This window comes from Alligator mississippiensis, chromosome 3 (assembly GCF_030867095.1).
Source record: "Alligator mississippiensis isolate rAllMis1 chromosome 3, rAllMis1, whole genome shotgun sequence".
Lineage (NCBI taxonomy): Eukaryota > Metazoa > Chordata > Crocodylia > Alligatoridae > Alligator > Alligator mississippiensis.
The window spans coordinates 238,384,005-238,401,608 of NC_081826.1; the positions used below are offsets into that span (position 1 = coordinate 238,384,005).

General features: G+C 37.3%; 1 protein-coding gene across 1 annotated transcript in view; it reads right to left on the reverse strand.

Annotated features, from left to right (window-relative positions):
• Positions 1-17,604, reverse strand: part of LOC102559308 (endoplasmic reticulum aminopeptidase 2) — a 36,049-nt gene that overhangs the window by 14,184 nt on the left and 4,261 nt on the right. Inside the window, exons 3-10 of the mRNA XM_006261602.4 lie at positions 13,276-13,414; positions 12,265-12,399; positions 10,785-10,905; positions 8,996-9,150; positions 5,342-5,455; positions 5,120-5,251; positions 2,901-3,032; positions 151-219 (exon numbers count right to left, since the gene is read on the reverse strand). Coding sequence (XP_006261664.1) covers positions 151-219; positions 2,901-3,032; positions 5,120-5,251; positions 5,342-5,455; positions 8,996-9,150; positions 10,785-10,905; positions 12,265-12,399; positions 13,276-13,414 — 997 coding nt within the window. The remainder of the gene's footprint in view (positions 1-150; positions 220-2,900; positions 3,033-5,119; positions 5,252-5,341; positions 5,456-8,995; positions 9,151-10,784; positions 10,906-12,264; positions 12,400-13,275; positions 13,415-17,604) is intronic.

Here is a 17,604-nt window from a genome sequence, read left to right on the forward strand (position 1 = left end):
GAACCCACCCACTTGTAGCACAACCACTGCATGAGGAAAATTTGATGTATCTGCTCAATTCTATATAAAATAACAGTTACAATATTATGATGCATTTTCTTATACCACTCTGCAGAAGTCTAATACTGAAAAAACAATCTACATACTCACTATGTTCTTAGAAGCCTGATTTTTTGTGTAACAGTATTTAGCAGAAGCAAAATCCTCCTCTGAGCAAGTCTGTAAAATACAGGATTAGCAAGTCAGATTGAAAACACCCTTTTCTGTATACTTAATTTTCATGTAAATGTTAGTTGTTATCCATAAGAAACATTTCATCCAGTCACCAACCCTTAAAATTAATTTTCCCTGAAGAAATGCCTTAGAGCCATTAGTGATACCAAAATAAAATTTTCTAAAACTTCTTCTGATATTGTCCTTAAAAATATGAAACACATCTTTCACAAGGCATTTTGGAGTATGACTGGTCCCTTTTAAAAATGTATTCTTTGTACAGGTATCCAGGTTGTAGCCATACTGGTCTAGAGGAAAAAGCAAGGCTTGTGGTAGAGGTGATATCTTTTATTAGACCAACAAGATTTTTGCAAAAAAAATTCTTTAATTCTTTGATTGCTTATTCCTTGTACACACATTCAGTGTTTAGACTAGTTTGCAATCAGTGTATGGTTCTCATCACTGGTACCACTCAGCTTTTCAGATCAGACATCAGTGATAGGCAATCTCAGTGATTTTGATGCCTTTGAATTCTTATGTGGAACTTGACACTGGAACTGTCCTTGTGCCTACTCATTGCGTCTTTTCATAATCTTTAGCTGCAGGCTGACTCCGGCAGAATTATAAAACCAAAGCTACTTGCAGTGAATAAAGTGTACACTGGTCATTATCATATCTTTATAAAATGGTTTTAAATACATTACATTACTGTTTAGATGTAAGCCTTACAGATTTCCAAGATTTTTTTTCTCTTTTGTTTTTTCACGTCCTGAACATGAGGTAGAAGCCCTCAGGCTCTAGAAGCTGGAAGGGGAGATATGACATATACAGACTGATCTATTCCATGCCTGCTTAAATACTCTTTCCCTTTGAATGTACTCTCTGCCACTAAGCAAGACAGGAGACAGCTAGATGGATCTGTGGTCTGATCCAGTATGCCATTTCTTATGTGTTTGTCTTCCTTAAGCCTAACCTCTTTTTTTACTATCTATGCTGTCTTTTTTTTTTTCTTTCCACTTACTGAGTTATTGCTTTGCTGATGATACTCAGTTGTATTTTCCCTTAGATGCTGACTTTTCTTTAGGTATATGAATCTTATTACTAGTTAAGTTGCAGAGTTGAATGAAGGATCAATTTTTCCTGACACATGCCATATCCCAACAACGTTTGGTTACCTTTTCTATGAATACATCAGAGATAGACCTAGCTCATTGGACCTAATTCTTACATAGATGAAATGGTCATTGTTTTTTACTTTGATGACATTTTTTTCCCATTTAGACCACTTGAAAAACTGACCTAGCTTCTTTTATGTTACCTGATAAATGTGCAAAACTATTAACTTTATCCTCGCAAATAGATTGCTGTATTTGCTCACATACAACGTGCCCCTGACTATTATACACACCTTGCTTTTGAAAGACAGAATGAAGAAAAATATTTTTTTTTCCAGACCAGAAACATAGCCTACTCTTCAGCTGACTTGCTCTCCCATTCCTGCTTAACTAAAGCTCAAACCCTGGCTGCTACTAAAAATTCATTTCCATGGTTGCATCTATGATTTTGAAAATAGCTAATGTCTCTAGGGCTGTGAAATAGGAGGAGAGAGTGTCCAGGAGTAGCTAGCAGACAGCAAACTCACTTAGAGTAATAGCTTGATTAGCGGAACATCAAGACCATTAAAAAGAAAAGGTGGTCATTAACACTTCTAGAATAAAGAACAAGGAACCATTAAGTCAACTGACTGTTTCAGCTGCCTGAATAGTAATGCAACAACTGCTGCACTATGGAGCAGGAATCAAAGCAGGGTGCTTGTTTCCCAGGCAGATATTCAGATCCCCACTTAATAGGAATTTGGGGTAGGGCAATTTTTGAGAAAATGGTGTGAGTTGTATGTGATAAAATATAGTAATGTGCTTTTGAGATCTAAATGCTGGACAAATATAATGCTTTGCTTTACAATCGCCCTAAAAAATAAAATCACATAATAAACCAAAGAGCTATGGTACAGGATTCTTTATACCCATTGCTAATTCCTCCAAAATATGAAATAATTTATTGTACAATGTACACCAATGATTCCTCATGGATCAAAGCTTGCACTGAGTTTATTATCGTTCAACTAGTGTTTAGGACATCACAGCAACTGAGCCAAATCTATTTAACGAACTTCTTAGATCCTAACACTTCAAGTCACATTGTTACACAGAAGTAGATTTATTTGCTTTCCCAGTTCCACAATTACAGGCTAATCCTCCAAGGTGCTGACTTCAGTAAGAATTAGTCACAGTCAATATGCCCTTCCATTCTGGAACTTTCTCTTCTCTGATGTTTGTGCCAATTTGCCTCTCAATTGTTAAATCTTTTGTGTACTTATTTAAATATTTTCTTCCATTTCTTCTAAAGATGTAAGAAGCTTGTTTATTATGACTTCAACTTTCTGAATAGCTTTACGTTGAGGCATACTGAAAAAAAAAAACTCACAGTAGGAGAAATTCATTCCTATGCAAAGTGAACCATCACACAAGATCTGTGCATCACTTATGTCCTCAAAACAAGGCTTAACTGGAATTTAAAGTGTATATATGCTTTGTGTATACTGTTTGCACAGGAGGAGACTTTTACCTTGAATGAATATTGCATAGCAGTATGCTATTTGCTAGGTAAAATAAAAGAAGAAAACTTACATTTGCCAAGCTATTCCAAAGATCATTGTTCTTTGCATTCCTATAGCTGTGTTTCTTTAGGTAATGAATTATTCCATTCTGAAACACTTCATCAGTCAGAAAGTTTCTCAGCATATGTAGAATACAAGCTCCCTACATATGAATGGACAAAATTGAATTAGTTTGTAAATTCCGTTTTCTTCTAAATAGCTATAAATATGTTGTAAAACAATGCTAAATTGTTAAAACTAGTCAGGTATTCTAATAACATAAAAAGTGAGTAAAAAAAATGTAGGAACCAAAATCAAAGGGCAAAAAAGTTATTGCCTGATCAGAGTTACTAAATATAATTAAAGCACTAATAGTGAAATTAGAACAGAAGACACAGAAGGTCCCACTATGCGGAAGCCATGCAGCGGTCCAGACAGCATAAGGCCCAGCAAAAAACTGACTCTGCATCACCTCTGCACTGAAGAACTAGGCTTGATATTAGCTTTGCCTAATACAATGTTTAGAGGAAGTTTCAGGGCATGTGAGTAAAGGTTAGCTAGTGGATCTATATCAAAATGGAACTAGTGGTCTCCACATCAGCAGATTATTGAAACTCAGATACAGAGTAGCAGCTACAGGTCTGTCCTTACCCTACACTTATGCTTTAAAGGTGCATTCTGTCTTTCCACAGCTCCCACACTGCTTTGCCGTAGAAATGTATTCTTCCTTAGGTTTAAATTTAGTACTGATTTATGCACCCTTCAATTCTATGGACTTCACTGGGATTGCACAGGGCGTAAGTCAGCACAGAATTTGTCTCTCATGGATCAAGTGTGCAACTAGATTTAGCTTCTCTGACCCACAGACCCACATGGGCTGTGGCTTCTGGTGAAGCTACCAGCTTGCCAGAAAGAAAAGTTTCATCAGCAATCAGTCAAAAGAAATTTGACCAGTGGAAAAAAGGACTGGGTGATGGAAAACAGATGAAAAAAAAACTTAATGGAGGCCTGAGCAAGAATCTAAACTGAGATGTCAATCAGCATGAAAACAAATACAACTGCACATTCAAAATTATGCTTACTTAAAAATAATAAATGAATTTTTCTTTTCTAATTTGAGAAAAAGAAATCTAACTCAATGTAGTAAAGCACAGAATTCAAAAGTAATTCTTCTTCAGTTCTTAATGCCTCCTATTTTGGTTTAAACAAATACATACAAATATTACACAAATGTATTTTGTACCAATGGCAAGATATTTCAAACATTTTATGGTGTTTTTTTCTGTTTTATACAGGAGGGAGTCATGAGAAAGACATTAGCTATACCTTGTAAATTCTTCAGAAAGCTATCCCTGTACAACCTTCATTTAATTATTAACTAGTTTCGTTTCCTTCATACCTCAAAGATTATAAATTATAACAAATCAGCGATGTGTGCCAATCTATTATGTATAACAGGATAACTAAATGCAGCCAACTGTAACAATTTGGTATAAGAGGATAGAATTCAAAACATTTTTTTTTTACTATGACTTTCTCTCGCATACATGCAGAAAAAGGACTAAATAATGGAAGTACTTTAGGTATTTTAACCATTATAAGAGAGAGCTTAATTAAGACTTTTCAGAATCAATAAAAAACTAGGAGAAAAATTCAATATTCCCTAGTGGAAATGGATACGCATCCTTTCAATTTTCTACCTTGGTAAAAGTTAGTGCACTATTCTGCAAAACAGAACTCGCTTTTGCACTGCAAAATTCTGAACATCCCTAAGTAAAGAGAGGTAGTTAGCCATGTTTATCTGAAGTTAGGTAGAAGGCAGAGTCCCTAATTTTCAGTGGAATCAGTGAGAGTTATCAGTATTTTGGAAAAGCAACTCTTTAGGACTCAGTCCTGTTCCCAGTGAAGTCAAGAGATACTTTCACATTAATTTAAATGAGACATATTAGGAAGTTAGAATGATTTTAGCCAAAATTAATGTCTGATCTTGAAAGATGGCATGGTCAATCAGTTTTGTGCGCCAGACACCTATCCCTGAGTGCAGCAACCTGCAGAGTTGGGATCTGACTCCATTACTTTAATCCTAATTTTTCATCCCCCTGCCCCTTTTTCTCTTTTATAAATCCATCTTGTTAATAGTATTTCAATGCCAAGTTTCCTGTCTTCTAGATCTTTAACATTCTAAATCATTCATACAACTGCAAATAACTTACAATATCGCTATTGCATATGAAAATTAAACAAACTTACCTTGTCATAAGAAACAGTATCAAACATTTCTTTTATCTGTGTTGGATTTTCTGCTTTTGAAGATATGGGGCGAGATGAGTTCATAGAGTCTCTTCTCATTGCTGTAAAGCAGGTATCTAGCAAGTAGTCATTCTAACAAGATAAAGTACCTAGTTAGTGCATACATACTTCAAGAAATACATTTTGAATTATACCAAGCGAGTTAAAATGTGCTATACATACCACTTGTAACTCTGGGTATGTGGCATCAACAGAGATAAATTCCATGTATCTAGCAAACCCTTCATTCAACCAGATGTCATTCCACCATTCCATGGTAACCAGGTTACCAAACCACTAAAAATAGAGTAATATATACGCTCAGAAACAGATAAAGAAGACAAAGGAATTAAAACAATTATTTTTAAAGTATGGGTTTTTCCAACAGAACAATACTTCTGACATCCAGCATCTTAAAAGAAGGAGACTTATTTAACTTCCAGGTGAGAGTGAAACAACTCTTTACACTTCTCAATGAAAAGGAGTTGGTCAATACATTAACAATAAAAACTTGCATAAGTATGCAACTCTAGCATCCTTCAAATTCTTTCCTGAGAGCCTTCTTACAAGAGAGGTTGATTTCTTAGCCTGGGCTATTTATTATATCACATAAAACAATAATCCTATACTTAGAAAATTAAGCATGAATAAAACTGCATTATTGGGTAGCAATGAAAATCATTCTCTAATGCATGATAATAGAATGGATGCATCCAACACTCATTATTATGTGCTCTCTATTACCTCACCATTTTTATCATCAATTTCTTTCTATTTTGAATAAATAAGAAGGGGAGTATCTAGAATGAAGTGTACTATTCTAAAAGACATTACAGCAAGAATCCTTAAACACAATTGGCTGTTACATCATTTATCTTTGGAATGTTTTAGTGGTTTTACAAAACTTGTAAGACCAAATTATACTTATCTTTCTGGTCTGAGTAGTCCTCTTAAAGTCAAGGGAACTACCATTGGGAATAAGACAGGAAGGTTTTGGCTCAGTGTTTAATATAGCAATTACAATTATTTTTAACAAAGGAGCTCATTAGATTTACAGATATTTTTAGATTTACTTACAGTTCAGTAGACAAATAGCTTTCATATTTTCAATTACAGCTAAACCCTATTTCACTTTACATACTTAAGTGGTGCAGATATAACTGCATAACTGCAGGTTTTGGCAGGTGTTATATAATAATAACACAATTATTCCTACTTTGGCAAAGTGAACCACCCTATGCATACACCTGCTGGAAGTAGCCCAGAAATGTAGTGGTTAGGACACTTGCCCAGGGAGGAAGAGACCAGGGTCCTAGGACAGGTCCTTTATCTAAAAGGAATTTGAACCTGCATCTTCTATTTCTCAGCACTCTCATGAACTAAGCATCATCCATTGCCCTCTTCAGCTCTCCTTTTGAAGCCGGCCCACTGGATATCTAAGAGAGGGAAATGAAAAATACAAGCCAGAGACAGAGGCTAGGGACAGACATTACACATAAACCAGTTTAAGTTATCAGAAACTGGTTTAAACCTGTACCAGAACAGATGTTCAGTGCACATAAACCAGCTTGAAAATGGTTGAAACCAGTTTGAGATTAACCTGGTTGAATGTAGTATCAGATTTAACTGATTTGGGTCAAACTGATTTATGCAATGTCTATCCCAGACCCCTTGCTGGTTTAAAATAAGCCAGACTCCCCCGGCATCCTGGTATGCTCTCTGGGCTGCGCGGCACTCTCTGCTCCACAGCAGGGCTGGCCCCTCCCCTCCGCTCCCTGGCTGCAGCTCCGACAAGACTGTGGGGTGCTCCCCACCACCACCCCTCACCACTCCCTGCTAAGCAGGAATTCCCCCCTCCCCTCTGTGTTGTGGAGAGGTGTCTGCATATTAGCTAGCAGACCACATGCTGGCTACAGTCTGTGCTGAATCAACCAGTAGAATCAACAGGTAATGTCTCTCTGTTGTTTTCTTAATGAGGTAATACACACTGAGTTAGGGGTGATAAACACTGTTATCAATTCCCTACTGGGCTAATCAGAGTGTCCTGCTGGGGCCTGGCAATGCCCCCCCTTAGCTCAATACTGTACAAGGGAAGGGAGGGCTGCTGTAGCACACCCCTGGCCTCTAGCCTGAGCCACTGCAGGCATGTGCTTGCATATCTGGGCAGTTACAAAGTGATTTAGCCTAGCCAGGTTAAACTAACCTGCAGAGACTGAAGCAATTCAGGCTCAGGCTTTTTGAATGTCTGTTCCTAACCAGAGAGATACTACCCAGGAAAGGAAGGGACCCAGGGTTTAGTTTCAGCTCAGATTCCCAATAGGGCAGAAATTTCTCAGTGATGTTTATCTAATTTATCCAAGGAATATTAACTGCAAGATGAGTGAGCCTGCTTCAAATGGACAATACTTTGGGTACTATTGAGCTCAGAGTCTGATGGTTAGAATACTTTACTGGGAAGCAGAAAATACTGATTCAAAACTTCTCTAGGCGGATGAGACCAGAAACTAGTCAACTGCTCCCTAGGCAAATATGCTAACCTCAGTGCTATTGAGCTAAAAGGTAGGAACCTCTCCTCTTTCACCCCTATTTTACTGTGGTTTGTGCCTGACTAGAACTTCAGGACTTGCCCAGCATTACATCCATTCTCTCTCCTCACACAGCTGCCCGGCTGGACCATAGCCTTACTGACCAGGCTCAGTAGTTACCATGGGCAATGCTGAGTTGAAAATAGCCTGTCAGTGGCAAAAACTCCATTAATGCAACTACATATATGCCCTTTAGGCTTGTAAAGTATAATAGGATTTAGCCTGTCGTTCCTATACTTGCTAATTAGAACTAGGAAACTAAACTAACTCCTAATAAACTGAAGACATAATTTATGAACAGAAAATGATTTGCTGGTAACAGTCACTGGAAAACCTGAAAACTCTTGCTGAATCTTTGTATTGCTGCTTTAAGATACATTTCTACTCTGAAAAGCAACTATTCAGAGATATACAGTTCTTACTTAACATTCATGCTCCCTGTGTTCTGAATTATAACTATTAGAGTGAGAAAAATAAGAAAGCTTTTGCCTTCTATTAAAATTGCTGAGCCAATATAACAGAGGACCAGATTCTCTTCTTAACTAAGCATCATCGTTCCAGATGGGAAAAATCATCTTGTGGTTAAGTAACTAATTAGGGATTTGAGAAATCTAGTCAGTTTCCATCTCTGTCACAGATTGTCTTTGAGATCTGGAACAAGCTACAGACATTTCTTAGTGTCTTCAAAAGGAGAGAATAAGACCATCACTTCCACAGAAGAACTTTAATAAGCCTTAATATACCACTTATTAAAAGAAAAAAAATAATGGTGCTTTCCCATTTCATAGTGTTTTTCTTTGGATAATTCATTTACGTTTTTTAAGTGCCCTTATGCTACGATGATGAGAGCTATTTAAGTATCTAGACAGACATCATTTTTAACTAAGTGCTAATTATGGGACCAATAAGTTATACTTTGTACGCCTTCTATAGGCAGTGGACTTGCACAGATGTCACGAAGGGTATCATTTGGCCTAAAGTAACAGCTTTCTTCCTTTCTGTTTGTTTTACAGATCTCAGGGTATACCTACAGAACTTATCATTAAGGTTAAAAAAGAAAAACTCCATGTTGGTACATTTTAAGATTTGCATGCTAGACATGGTCCACATGGAATCCTAGTGCTCCTTTTTACATGAAAAACCAACAATTTTCAGAAAAGAATACCAGATGGAAACTAGTTCTAATTATCTTCATTATTTATCTTCTCAAGTTCTGAGGAATATGCCAAATAAGTTATCAAAATTAGACTACCTGATGAGCTAGTTCATGACCTATCACCATGGTAATCCAAAGTTTGTCAGAAGCTGAAGATGTCTCAGGATCATACAGTAGAGAAGTCTCTCTGTAGGTGGTCAGACCCCAGTTCTCCATAGCTCCTGACTGGAAATCAGGGACAGCAACAAGATCTGAAAAACAGCTGAATTTAATCTGAATCATAGAAAATTAGGCCTGGAAGGGACTTCAGGAGGTCATCTAGTCCAACCCCCTGCTCAAAGCAGGACCATCCCCAACTAGATCATTCCAGCCATCACTTTGTAAAATCGGGTCTTAAAAACCTCCAAAGATGAAGATTCCACCACCTCTCTAGGAAACCTGTTCCAGTGCTTCACCACCTTCGTATTGAGAAAGCTTTTCCCTAACATCCAACCTTTTGTAGTCAGAAGCTTATCACAGTTAAGTCTAATAAGCCATTTCCAAATAAAAATCTCTCTACAGCTGATCTAATTCCACTCCCACGGAAATCAATGGGAGTGTTCTATTGATTAAAATGGGAGCTGGTGCGGGCTCAATGTGAAGAGGTAACATGTATAAGACAACCAACAACATGAACAGCCTCCAGCTGCTAAATATGTTTTGCTGGTCTACTGCTTTCAAAAGCTACAGGAACTGACTTTCGCATAAAGGGGAAGTGTCTGTTCCTGCCTGTAACTAATGATGAAAGGTGAGGTGTATTCCTGATATTGTACAGACTTTTTACTGTTTTAAAAGAAAGAATGCTGCCAAGATAAGCAAGATTTGCTTAGAAAGACTATTCTTTAGTTAACCTTTCAGAGAGCATTTCACCAGAATAAAGTAACTACTTATATTAATTAGGGGGTTTAATGGATTTAATGACCTAAGAAAGCAAAGATCTTCATTTTGCAAAGTTCTTCAGCCATCTCTCTCAAAATCTTCATCACTGTGTATACCTCATAGAATTTCCATTCTCCCTATGGCTTCAGCTGTATTGCCTCCATGTTAAGTGTAGGACCACTACAGAAAAGCATGTCCTTTTCTCTCACCTCTTACCAGGAGTGCTCCAAAACCTAATTTAGGCAAAGTAACCATCTTAGAGTGACCCTGAGCACACTCCAACAAGAACTTCTGAAACATACAGAAAGTCTGGGAATAGCAGTGGGGCACATACTCAGGGCTGCTTGAAGCTGACTACACAACTTAATTTCCAGGCTCCTGCACAGTCAGCAGAAGGAGGCAGGCATGCATCTTGGTGCTGGTCATGGGCTTGACACAGAAGTGTCATAGACAAGTCTTCCTTTTGGCTGAGGATGAACAAGACTTTTTGAAATTAAAGAAAAAAACAACCCTTAGTGGAAAATGTGGAAATAAAAGGATGGTTCTTAGTATTGAAACACTTTGTTTTGCTGCTTCCCCTGACTTATAGGAACATTTAATTTCCAGCCCTACTTTCCTATGATCCTATAAGTCAGGGGACAAGTCATAAACAAGTCTTCCTTTTGGCTGAGGATGAACAAGACTTTTTGAAATGACTCTTCATTTTTGTCACTCTCCCCTGGACTCTTTCTAGTCTGTCCACATCTTTCTTGACATGTAAGACCCAAAGATGGATACAGTTTCCTTCTATATGTTGTCTGTTCTGAGGTCTTCCAGGCAGGGAATGTGTCTTTGTACTTTTGGGACAAATGCCCATAGGTGCTATATAAGCAACAATTAATAATAATGGGTTCATATTTACTACTCCTTTTATAACATGTTTTACTGCGTATCTGGTAGAGGTTTCATGACCTTTTCAATGACTTACCTTGCTTTGGAAGAGGATAATAAATACCAAAATACTGTTCATAGAATTCCAAGATCTTTATGGCAGCTTCCAATGCATAGTGAGCTTGATTCAGTTTCTCTGGATTAACATATACAGATACCTGTGAAAAAAAACATGGTACACAACTCCATAACATGTGGCTCTTAAAAAAACAAACAGTTGTTTAGCTGGTTTGCATTTCTTTTGAAATTTACTTTTAGAAGTTAAAATGCAGAATAAGAAGTATGCTCTCTTGCTTATCCAAGGTGAAGAGTAATGTTCAGCTCCCATAAACAAATACATTGCAATGAAAACACATTAATAAATAAGCACCTTTCTTACCCACATCATATACCTTTTGTTTACTCATAGGTGCCTAAAGTGACCTATTTGTTACCTGTACATTTGTATTTGGAGTACTCCAGGATCGATTCCTAAAAGTTTGGCCCAAACTAGAAGCTCTGCAATAGGTAGCATGCCTGTGGTTTGAGTTTCACTGCTTATCAGTGACTGTTTCAGCTGAGCATAGGCCATTGTAGACAGGATCTGAAAGTTAAGTTTTAGCCTGCTATGTTGGCCATGAAGGAGACAGTAGCAAGATGGCCTTTCAGTTAAATATATCTTTTCCTTTTAAGATCCAATGCTCCTCTCATTGCAGTCCATTAAATTGCACCCATTTCCTGATGCCATGTGTCAAAGTGAAGTTTAGTTCTTAATTTTCTTTAGATATCCATCGTTTGGTTTCTTTATTCCTTCTAAACATTTTCAGTTCTGCCATTCTTTCTACAACACTATTGCAGCTTTTAGCTCAGGATGAAGTCATTATTTTGTTTGAACTTATTTACAACACAGTATACTCTATACCAAGTTTCATATTATCACTTCAGCCCTTTATAAAAGGCCCTATAGAATTTAATAAGAAATTATAAACTCGGCAGAATTTGTAACTTGTAAGTTATATAACTATTATAGTTATGTAATTGCTGACAGGACATTATCTAATAATTTATACAGGTTGCCTTACTGATTTCATCTCTAGTAGAGTTTACAGGATTTTTCTATAAAGGTCAGTTCTTGTTTGCAGCCAGATAAATTCTTGGGACATTGCTTTGAACTCTAAATCTGGCTTTTCAGGATAATACAATGTCATTGGTTCAACTTTAGGCATTTTAAAGCACAACTCGCTTGATTCTCTTCACACATTAACCTTATACCAGTGTAACCAAATTAGCTTTAATGGTGACAATCTTGCTTTACATAAGTGTAAGTAGAAGGAAAATCTAGACCTCTTTAATGATTTGAGTTCATATCCCAGGATGTTTTCTAATAAAAAAGACAATATTTTGGAAAATACAATATAAAGGATACAGAAAGGAGGAGGATGTAGCTAAAGAAAACTGAATATGAAGAAACAAGATGTACATAATATCATATACTTATTTCAGAAGCTTTTTAAAGTGCTTGTCACCTTTAAACCTACCTTAATTCCAGATGAAGTTGTTCCACTGATTGACTGAAAATCACTAACAATAAATGCTACCAAGTAGGTGCTCATCTTTACCGTCTCTGCAAAATGATCTTCAACCAGATTGTTGCCTAATTTTCTAGTCTTTACCTAAAAGTTCACAAATTGGGACAAAATACACTGGTATATTATACTCATTTATAGTAGGCAGAGCCACTACATTTTCCACTAAAACTGCAGGTTGCTTTTCTAGGACTGCTCAGCACGTCTTATTGAATGTAAAAGGAAGAAAGACCCTGGATAAGTACTGAGAATGAGAAAAAGGTTCTTTGCAACAGCCCTGGCAACTGAGGTGGAATAATTAGTCATGGCTGGTATTAAGGAATTATTTAAATCATGGAGTTCTTTTTTATAAAGGGCAGAATTATATGGTGTGATTTACCATATCAGATAGTAGATCTATCTGGTCAGATAAAAAAATCATCTGATCTAATTCCAAATATTCCACCTGAGACCATAAGTCTCTACCAAGGCTGTAAGCTAGTACCTGAAGATTTTTTAGAGGAAGGAAGGAAGTGTTTTTTTAAGGTAGTATTGCATATGGGGAAGTTAGTAAATGCTCTGAAGCACAACTCATGCATTCAGAATTTAGGGCCAGAAGGTAGCGTTATGACTGCCTGACTTCCTGAATAACAAAGGTCAAGAGATTTGATTTCTGTTATCCTAGCATATATACTTAAAGATGCTGCTATAGTTCATACAACAATCTATCTCTGATGTCCCATGGCAGGATTTCATCATGCTGATACCACGTGAAGAACTGTTTCCTTGAATTAGTTTTTAATGAGCTATCATTAGTTTAAATAAGGACTCCCTTATCTTCATAAGGGTAAAAATTCCTTTGCATGATATCAAAAGCCACCCATTTTATTTGCCTCACTGTAATATGTTAATGGCAATCCCCAGTAAAGGAAGGAAAACAATATATATGTATATAGGTTAAAGAACTGAAGATGAACAGGTCACCTTTGGCATATTAGACAGTGCAACATGTTGCTCTTCCCTCCGAATCTTTATTGTATAATTTGCTTTAAAGGATGGTTCATCAAAACAGGGGAATGCCATACGGGCAGAAGTAGGTTCAAAATGAGTAGAAACCAACAGCCTAAAAAGACAAAGAAAGTATTAGAATTTGCAAGAAAAGTACCTCTTTTCACCAAGGCAAACAGATAAACCATAACATAATATGAACTTGAGGGACTTAAAAGGAAAATTGCTTGGATAAAAGGAATCTAAACAGTAGGGTGGTGTTAGAGAGTTTTAAAGACCTGTCTATGACAACTGTACAGTCATTAAGCCCTGAGTATTACAGAGCTCAGGTCACAATACAACTCTGCCTGTTAGAAAATGGTTAAAAGATATAATAAAGACAAAATAAAGACAGAACTTAGCCATGTGTTTGTGCTGCTATCGAAGATATTTTTGTTTCTGCAGAAAGAATGTGATCTGATTGTAGCAGTTTATTATTTCTCATCAAGTTTATTATGGTAGTCCCTAAGGATCAATTAAGAATGAGGTCCAATTGTGCTAGGCACTATACAAATACATGACAGTAGACAATCTGGGCCCTGAAAAAATTACTGTACAAATAAACAAGATAGATGAGGGTGGGCAAAGGGATATAGTACACAAGCAGAGCAAATTCTGGGATGGTAGTAAATGTCCTGTTAGTTCCACATTTTAGGTTTAGTTAGGTGAGTAGAGGCTAAATAAAAATAAAAGTGAAGGGGGAGGAGATAAGAGAGAAAGATGACAGTGCAAGGGGTAAAAGGAGTAGGCATAAATTAAGCATAGGTCAAGAAACTGTGAGAGGTCTGCAGAGAGAGAGATGAAACAAAAAATGCCATTTGGAAGACGGAAGAGAAAGTCCATATGAAAAATGTTTATTAATGAGCTCCAAATAACTAGTTATAGGAACAAAGGACTATTTTATTCTACTACTTTGAAACAACTATTTAACAATTACTCTTAACTTCTGACACACACACAATTCCGAGATAGTTCACATATGTCTCTAACAAATGGTTTCTGTTCTAAAGTCTAAAGATTTTATACATGGAGATATTTGTAATAATTTTTTAATGAAAGGAATAATTTTTTAAAACAAAAATGACACAGAAAAGTAAGCCCATTGCCTATCACTAATTGCCTCACATGCTTAATTAGTTAAATGAATTTCCCCTGATGTTACTCTGTGTCATACCAAATCAAAATCAGAATAAGATCTTTCCAAAATGAAGGACTACTGGGAAGAGACTGGTTCCACCTGATAAAGAGGGGGAGAAGTCTTTAAAACAAACCTAGGGAGGATTCTTTAAACTAGGTTCATAAGGATATGGAGACAAAAACCCAGAAGTAATTAAAGAGCCAGGAAACCTGGATAAAAAACTTAGTAAAGGGAAACAAGAAGCCTTAGTAATGGTTAAGGGAGCATATAGGACAAGTCAGTTAGATATGCAAAATCTTTATAAATTAATGCTAGAAGCACTGGAAATAAACAGATCTTAGTACAACTCAGTAATTATTATGGTGACCTGGTGGAGTAGTTTGCATAACTGGAGTAATGCCATGGATGGGCATAACTTGTTCAGGCAGGATAAGTAGAAGATAGAAGAGGAGGTGTTGCCTTATATATAAAAGAGATGTATATTCTCAGGCTCAGTATGTGTGGAAGGTAGGCCTGTTGAAAGCCTCTAGCTGAAGGTCAAAGGGGAAAGCATCATGGGGACTGTCACCCGCTATAGGCCACCAAACCAGGAGGAAGAGGTAGATGAGGTCATCTTTAAACAATTGACAGAAGTTTCCAAATCACAGGACCTGGTTCTCATGAAGGACTTTAATTATTCAGATATCTGCTGGGAGGAAAACACAGTAATGCATAAGCAGTGGATGTGGAGTGTGTTGCAAATAACTTTTTAGCACAGATGATAGAGAAGCCAACTGAGGGAAAGCTCTTCTCAACTTGCTGCTCACAAAAAGGGAGAAATTGGTCGAGAATGTAGAGATGGAAAGTAATGTGGGTGACCGTGACCACAAAGTGATAGAGTTCAATATCCTAAAGAAAGGAAGGAAGGAAAGAGAGCAGCAGAATAAGGACACCGGCCTTCAGAAAAACAGACCACTGCAAACTCAGGGAACTGGTGGTATGATCCCCTGGGAAGTAAGTCTGAGGAAAAAATATGTCCAGTAGAGTTGGGTATAGTTTAAGGAGGCCCTCTTCAGGGCATAGGAGCGTCACCTGATGCAACAAAAGTACAGGAAGTACAAAAGGAGACCAGCCTGGCTAGATAGAAAACTCTTCAATGAAATGAAACTCAAATAGGAATCCTACAAAATGTGGAAACTTGGTTATATAACTAAGGAAGAGTATAAGAGTACTGCACAGGCACGCAGGGAGAAAATTAGGAAGGCCCAGTCACAACTTGAGATACAGCTGGCAAGGGACATAAAGGCAAGAAAAAGGGCTTCTATAAGTATGTAGAAACAAGAGGCAGACCAAAGAAACTGTAGGTCCTTTCCCTTATAAAATGTAGAAAGCAATCTAGTTATAGATTATGCAGTGAACACTGAAATATGTAATGCCTTTTTTACTTCAGCCTTCACAAACAGGGAGATATCAGTTGACAAGCACAGTTGGCATCTAAGATGGGGAAGGAGGCAAACAGTCTAGAAAAGTGGAAGAACAGGTTAGGGATGATTTAGAGACGCTAAATGCTTTTAAGACAGTGTGATTGGATGGGATACATCTAGAGTACTGGAGGAATTTGGCTGAGGTAATTTCAGAGCCATTAGCAATTCTCTTTGAGAACTTGTGGAGGTTGGGTGAGTTCCGTGATGTTTGGAAAAGAGCAGTGATTATCTTTAATTTAAGGAAAAAGGAGAATCCAGAGTTACAGACAGTCTGACCTCAATACCTAGGAAGATCATGGGACAGGTCCTCAAAGACATATTTTGAAGCACCTAGAGGAGATTATTAGGAACAGCCAATATGGATTCACTAAGAGCAAGTCACGCCTAACTAACCTGATTTCCTTCTATGATAAGGTGAAAGGCTCTGTGAATGGGGAAGAGCAGTGGATGTGATGTATCTTTATATAAACAAGGCTTTTGACACTGTCTCCCATGACATCCTCATTAACAAGCTAAGGAAATATAGACTGGACAGAAGTACTGTAAGGTTGATACATAACTGGTTGGACCATCATGCTCAATGAGTATTTATCAACAGCTCAGTGTCTAGTCGCGAGGAGGTATCAAGTGGGGTTCCCCAGGAATCTGTCCTGAGTCTGGTACCGTTTAACATCTTCATTAACAATTTGGATGATGGGACTGAGTGCACACTAAGCAAATTTGCAGACAACATTAAGTTGGGTGGAGTTTTAGACACTCTGGAGGGCTGGGCTAGGATCAAAAATGACCTGGATAGACTGGAGAAATGGTTGCAATCAGTCAGATGAGATTCAACAAGTGCAAATTTGTGCACTTGGGATGGAAGAATTACATGCACAAATACAGACTGGGGAATGCTTAGGCTACAGGACTGCAGAGAGGGATCTGGGGTTACAGTAGACCAACCATAGGCTGAATATGATCCAACAGTGTACTCTTGTTGCAAAAAACAAACAAAAAAACCCGCAACAGTGCACTGCATTCTATGAACAAGAGCGTCACTTACAAATCAAGAGAAGCAATTTTTCCATTGTACTCAGTATTGGTGAGGCCTCACCTGGAATATTGTGTCCAGTTTTGGGCCCTGCACATCAAGAAGGACATGGATAGATTGGAAAAAGCCCAGTGGAGATGAACAAAAATGATTAGAGGCCTGGGAAACATGACTTATGCTGAAAGAACTAAGGTTATTTAGTCTGGAGAAGAGAAGACTGAGGGGGGGATCTGATAGTCTTCAAATACTTAAGTGATGACTGGAATCTCCATCCCTAGAAATTAAAAACAGGTTGGACAGACTCACACTTGAGCAGGGGACTGGACTAAACAACCTCATGATGTCCCTTCCAGCCCTACTTCCATTTAAATGGTTTGTACTGTTGCTGTATTTTTGTTTTCCTTTAAGGAAATAGTAAAATAGGTTACTAATTTTTTTTTTTGCAGATTTTTATGAAGATAAGCATTCCACGAATGCTGTGGAAAAATTATTCTGTATTGTATACGTGAATAAAAATCATGCTTTAATATAAACCAGCAGCCATTACTCAAATAAATACACTACAATAAAACATCAACTTTCTGAATGGAGAAAGCTTGAGAGAGAGAGAAAAATTATAATGCATAAAGCTA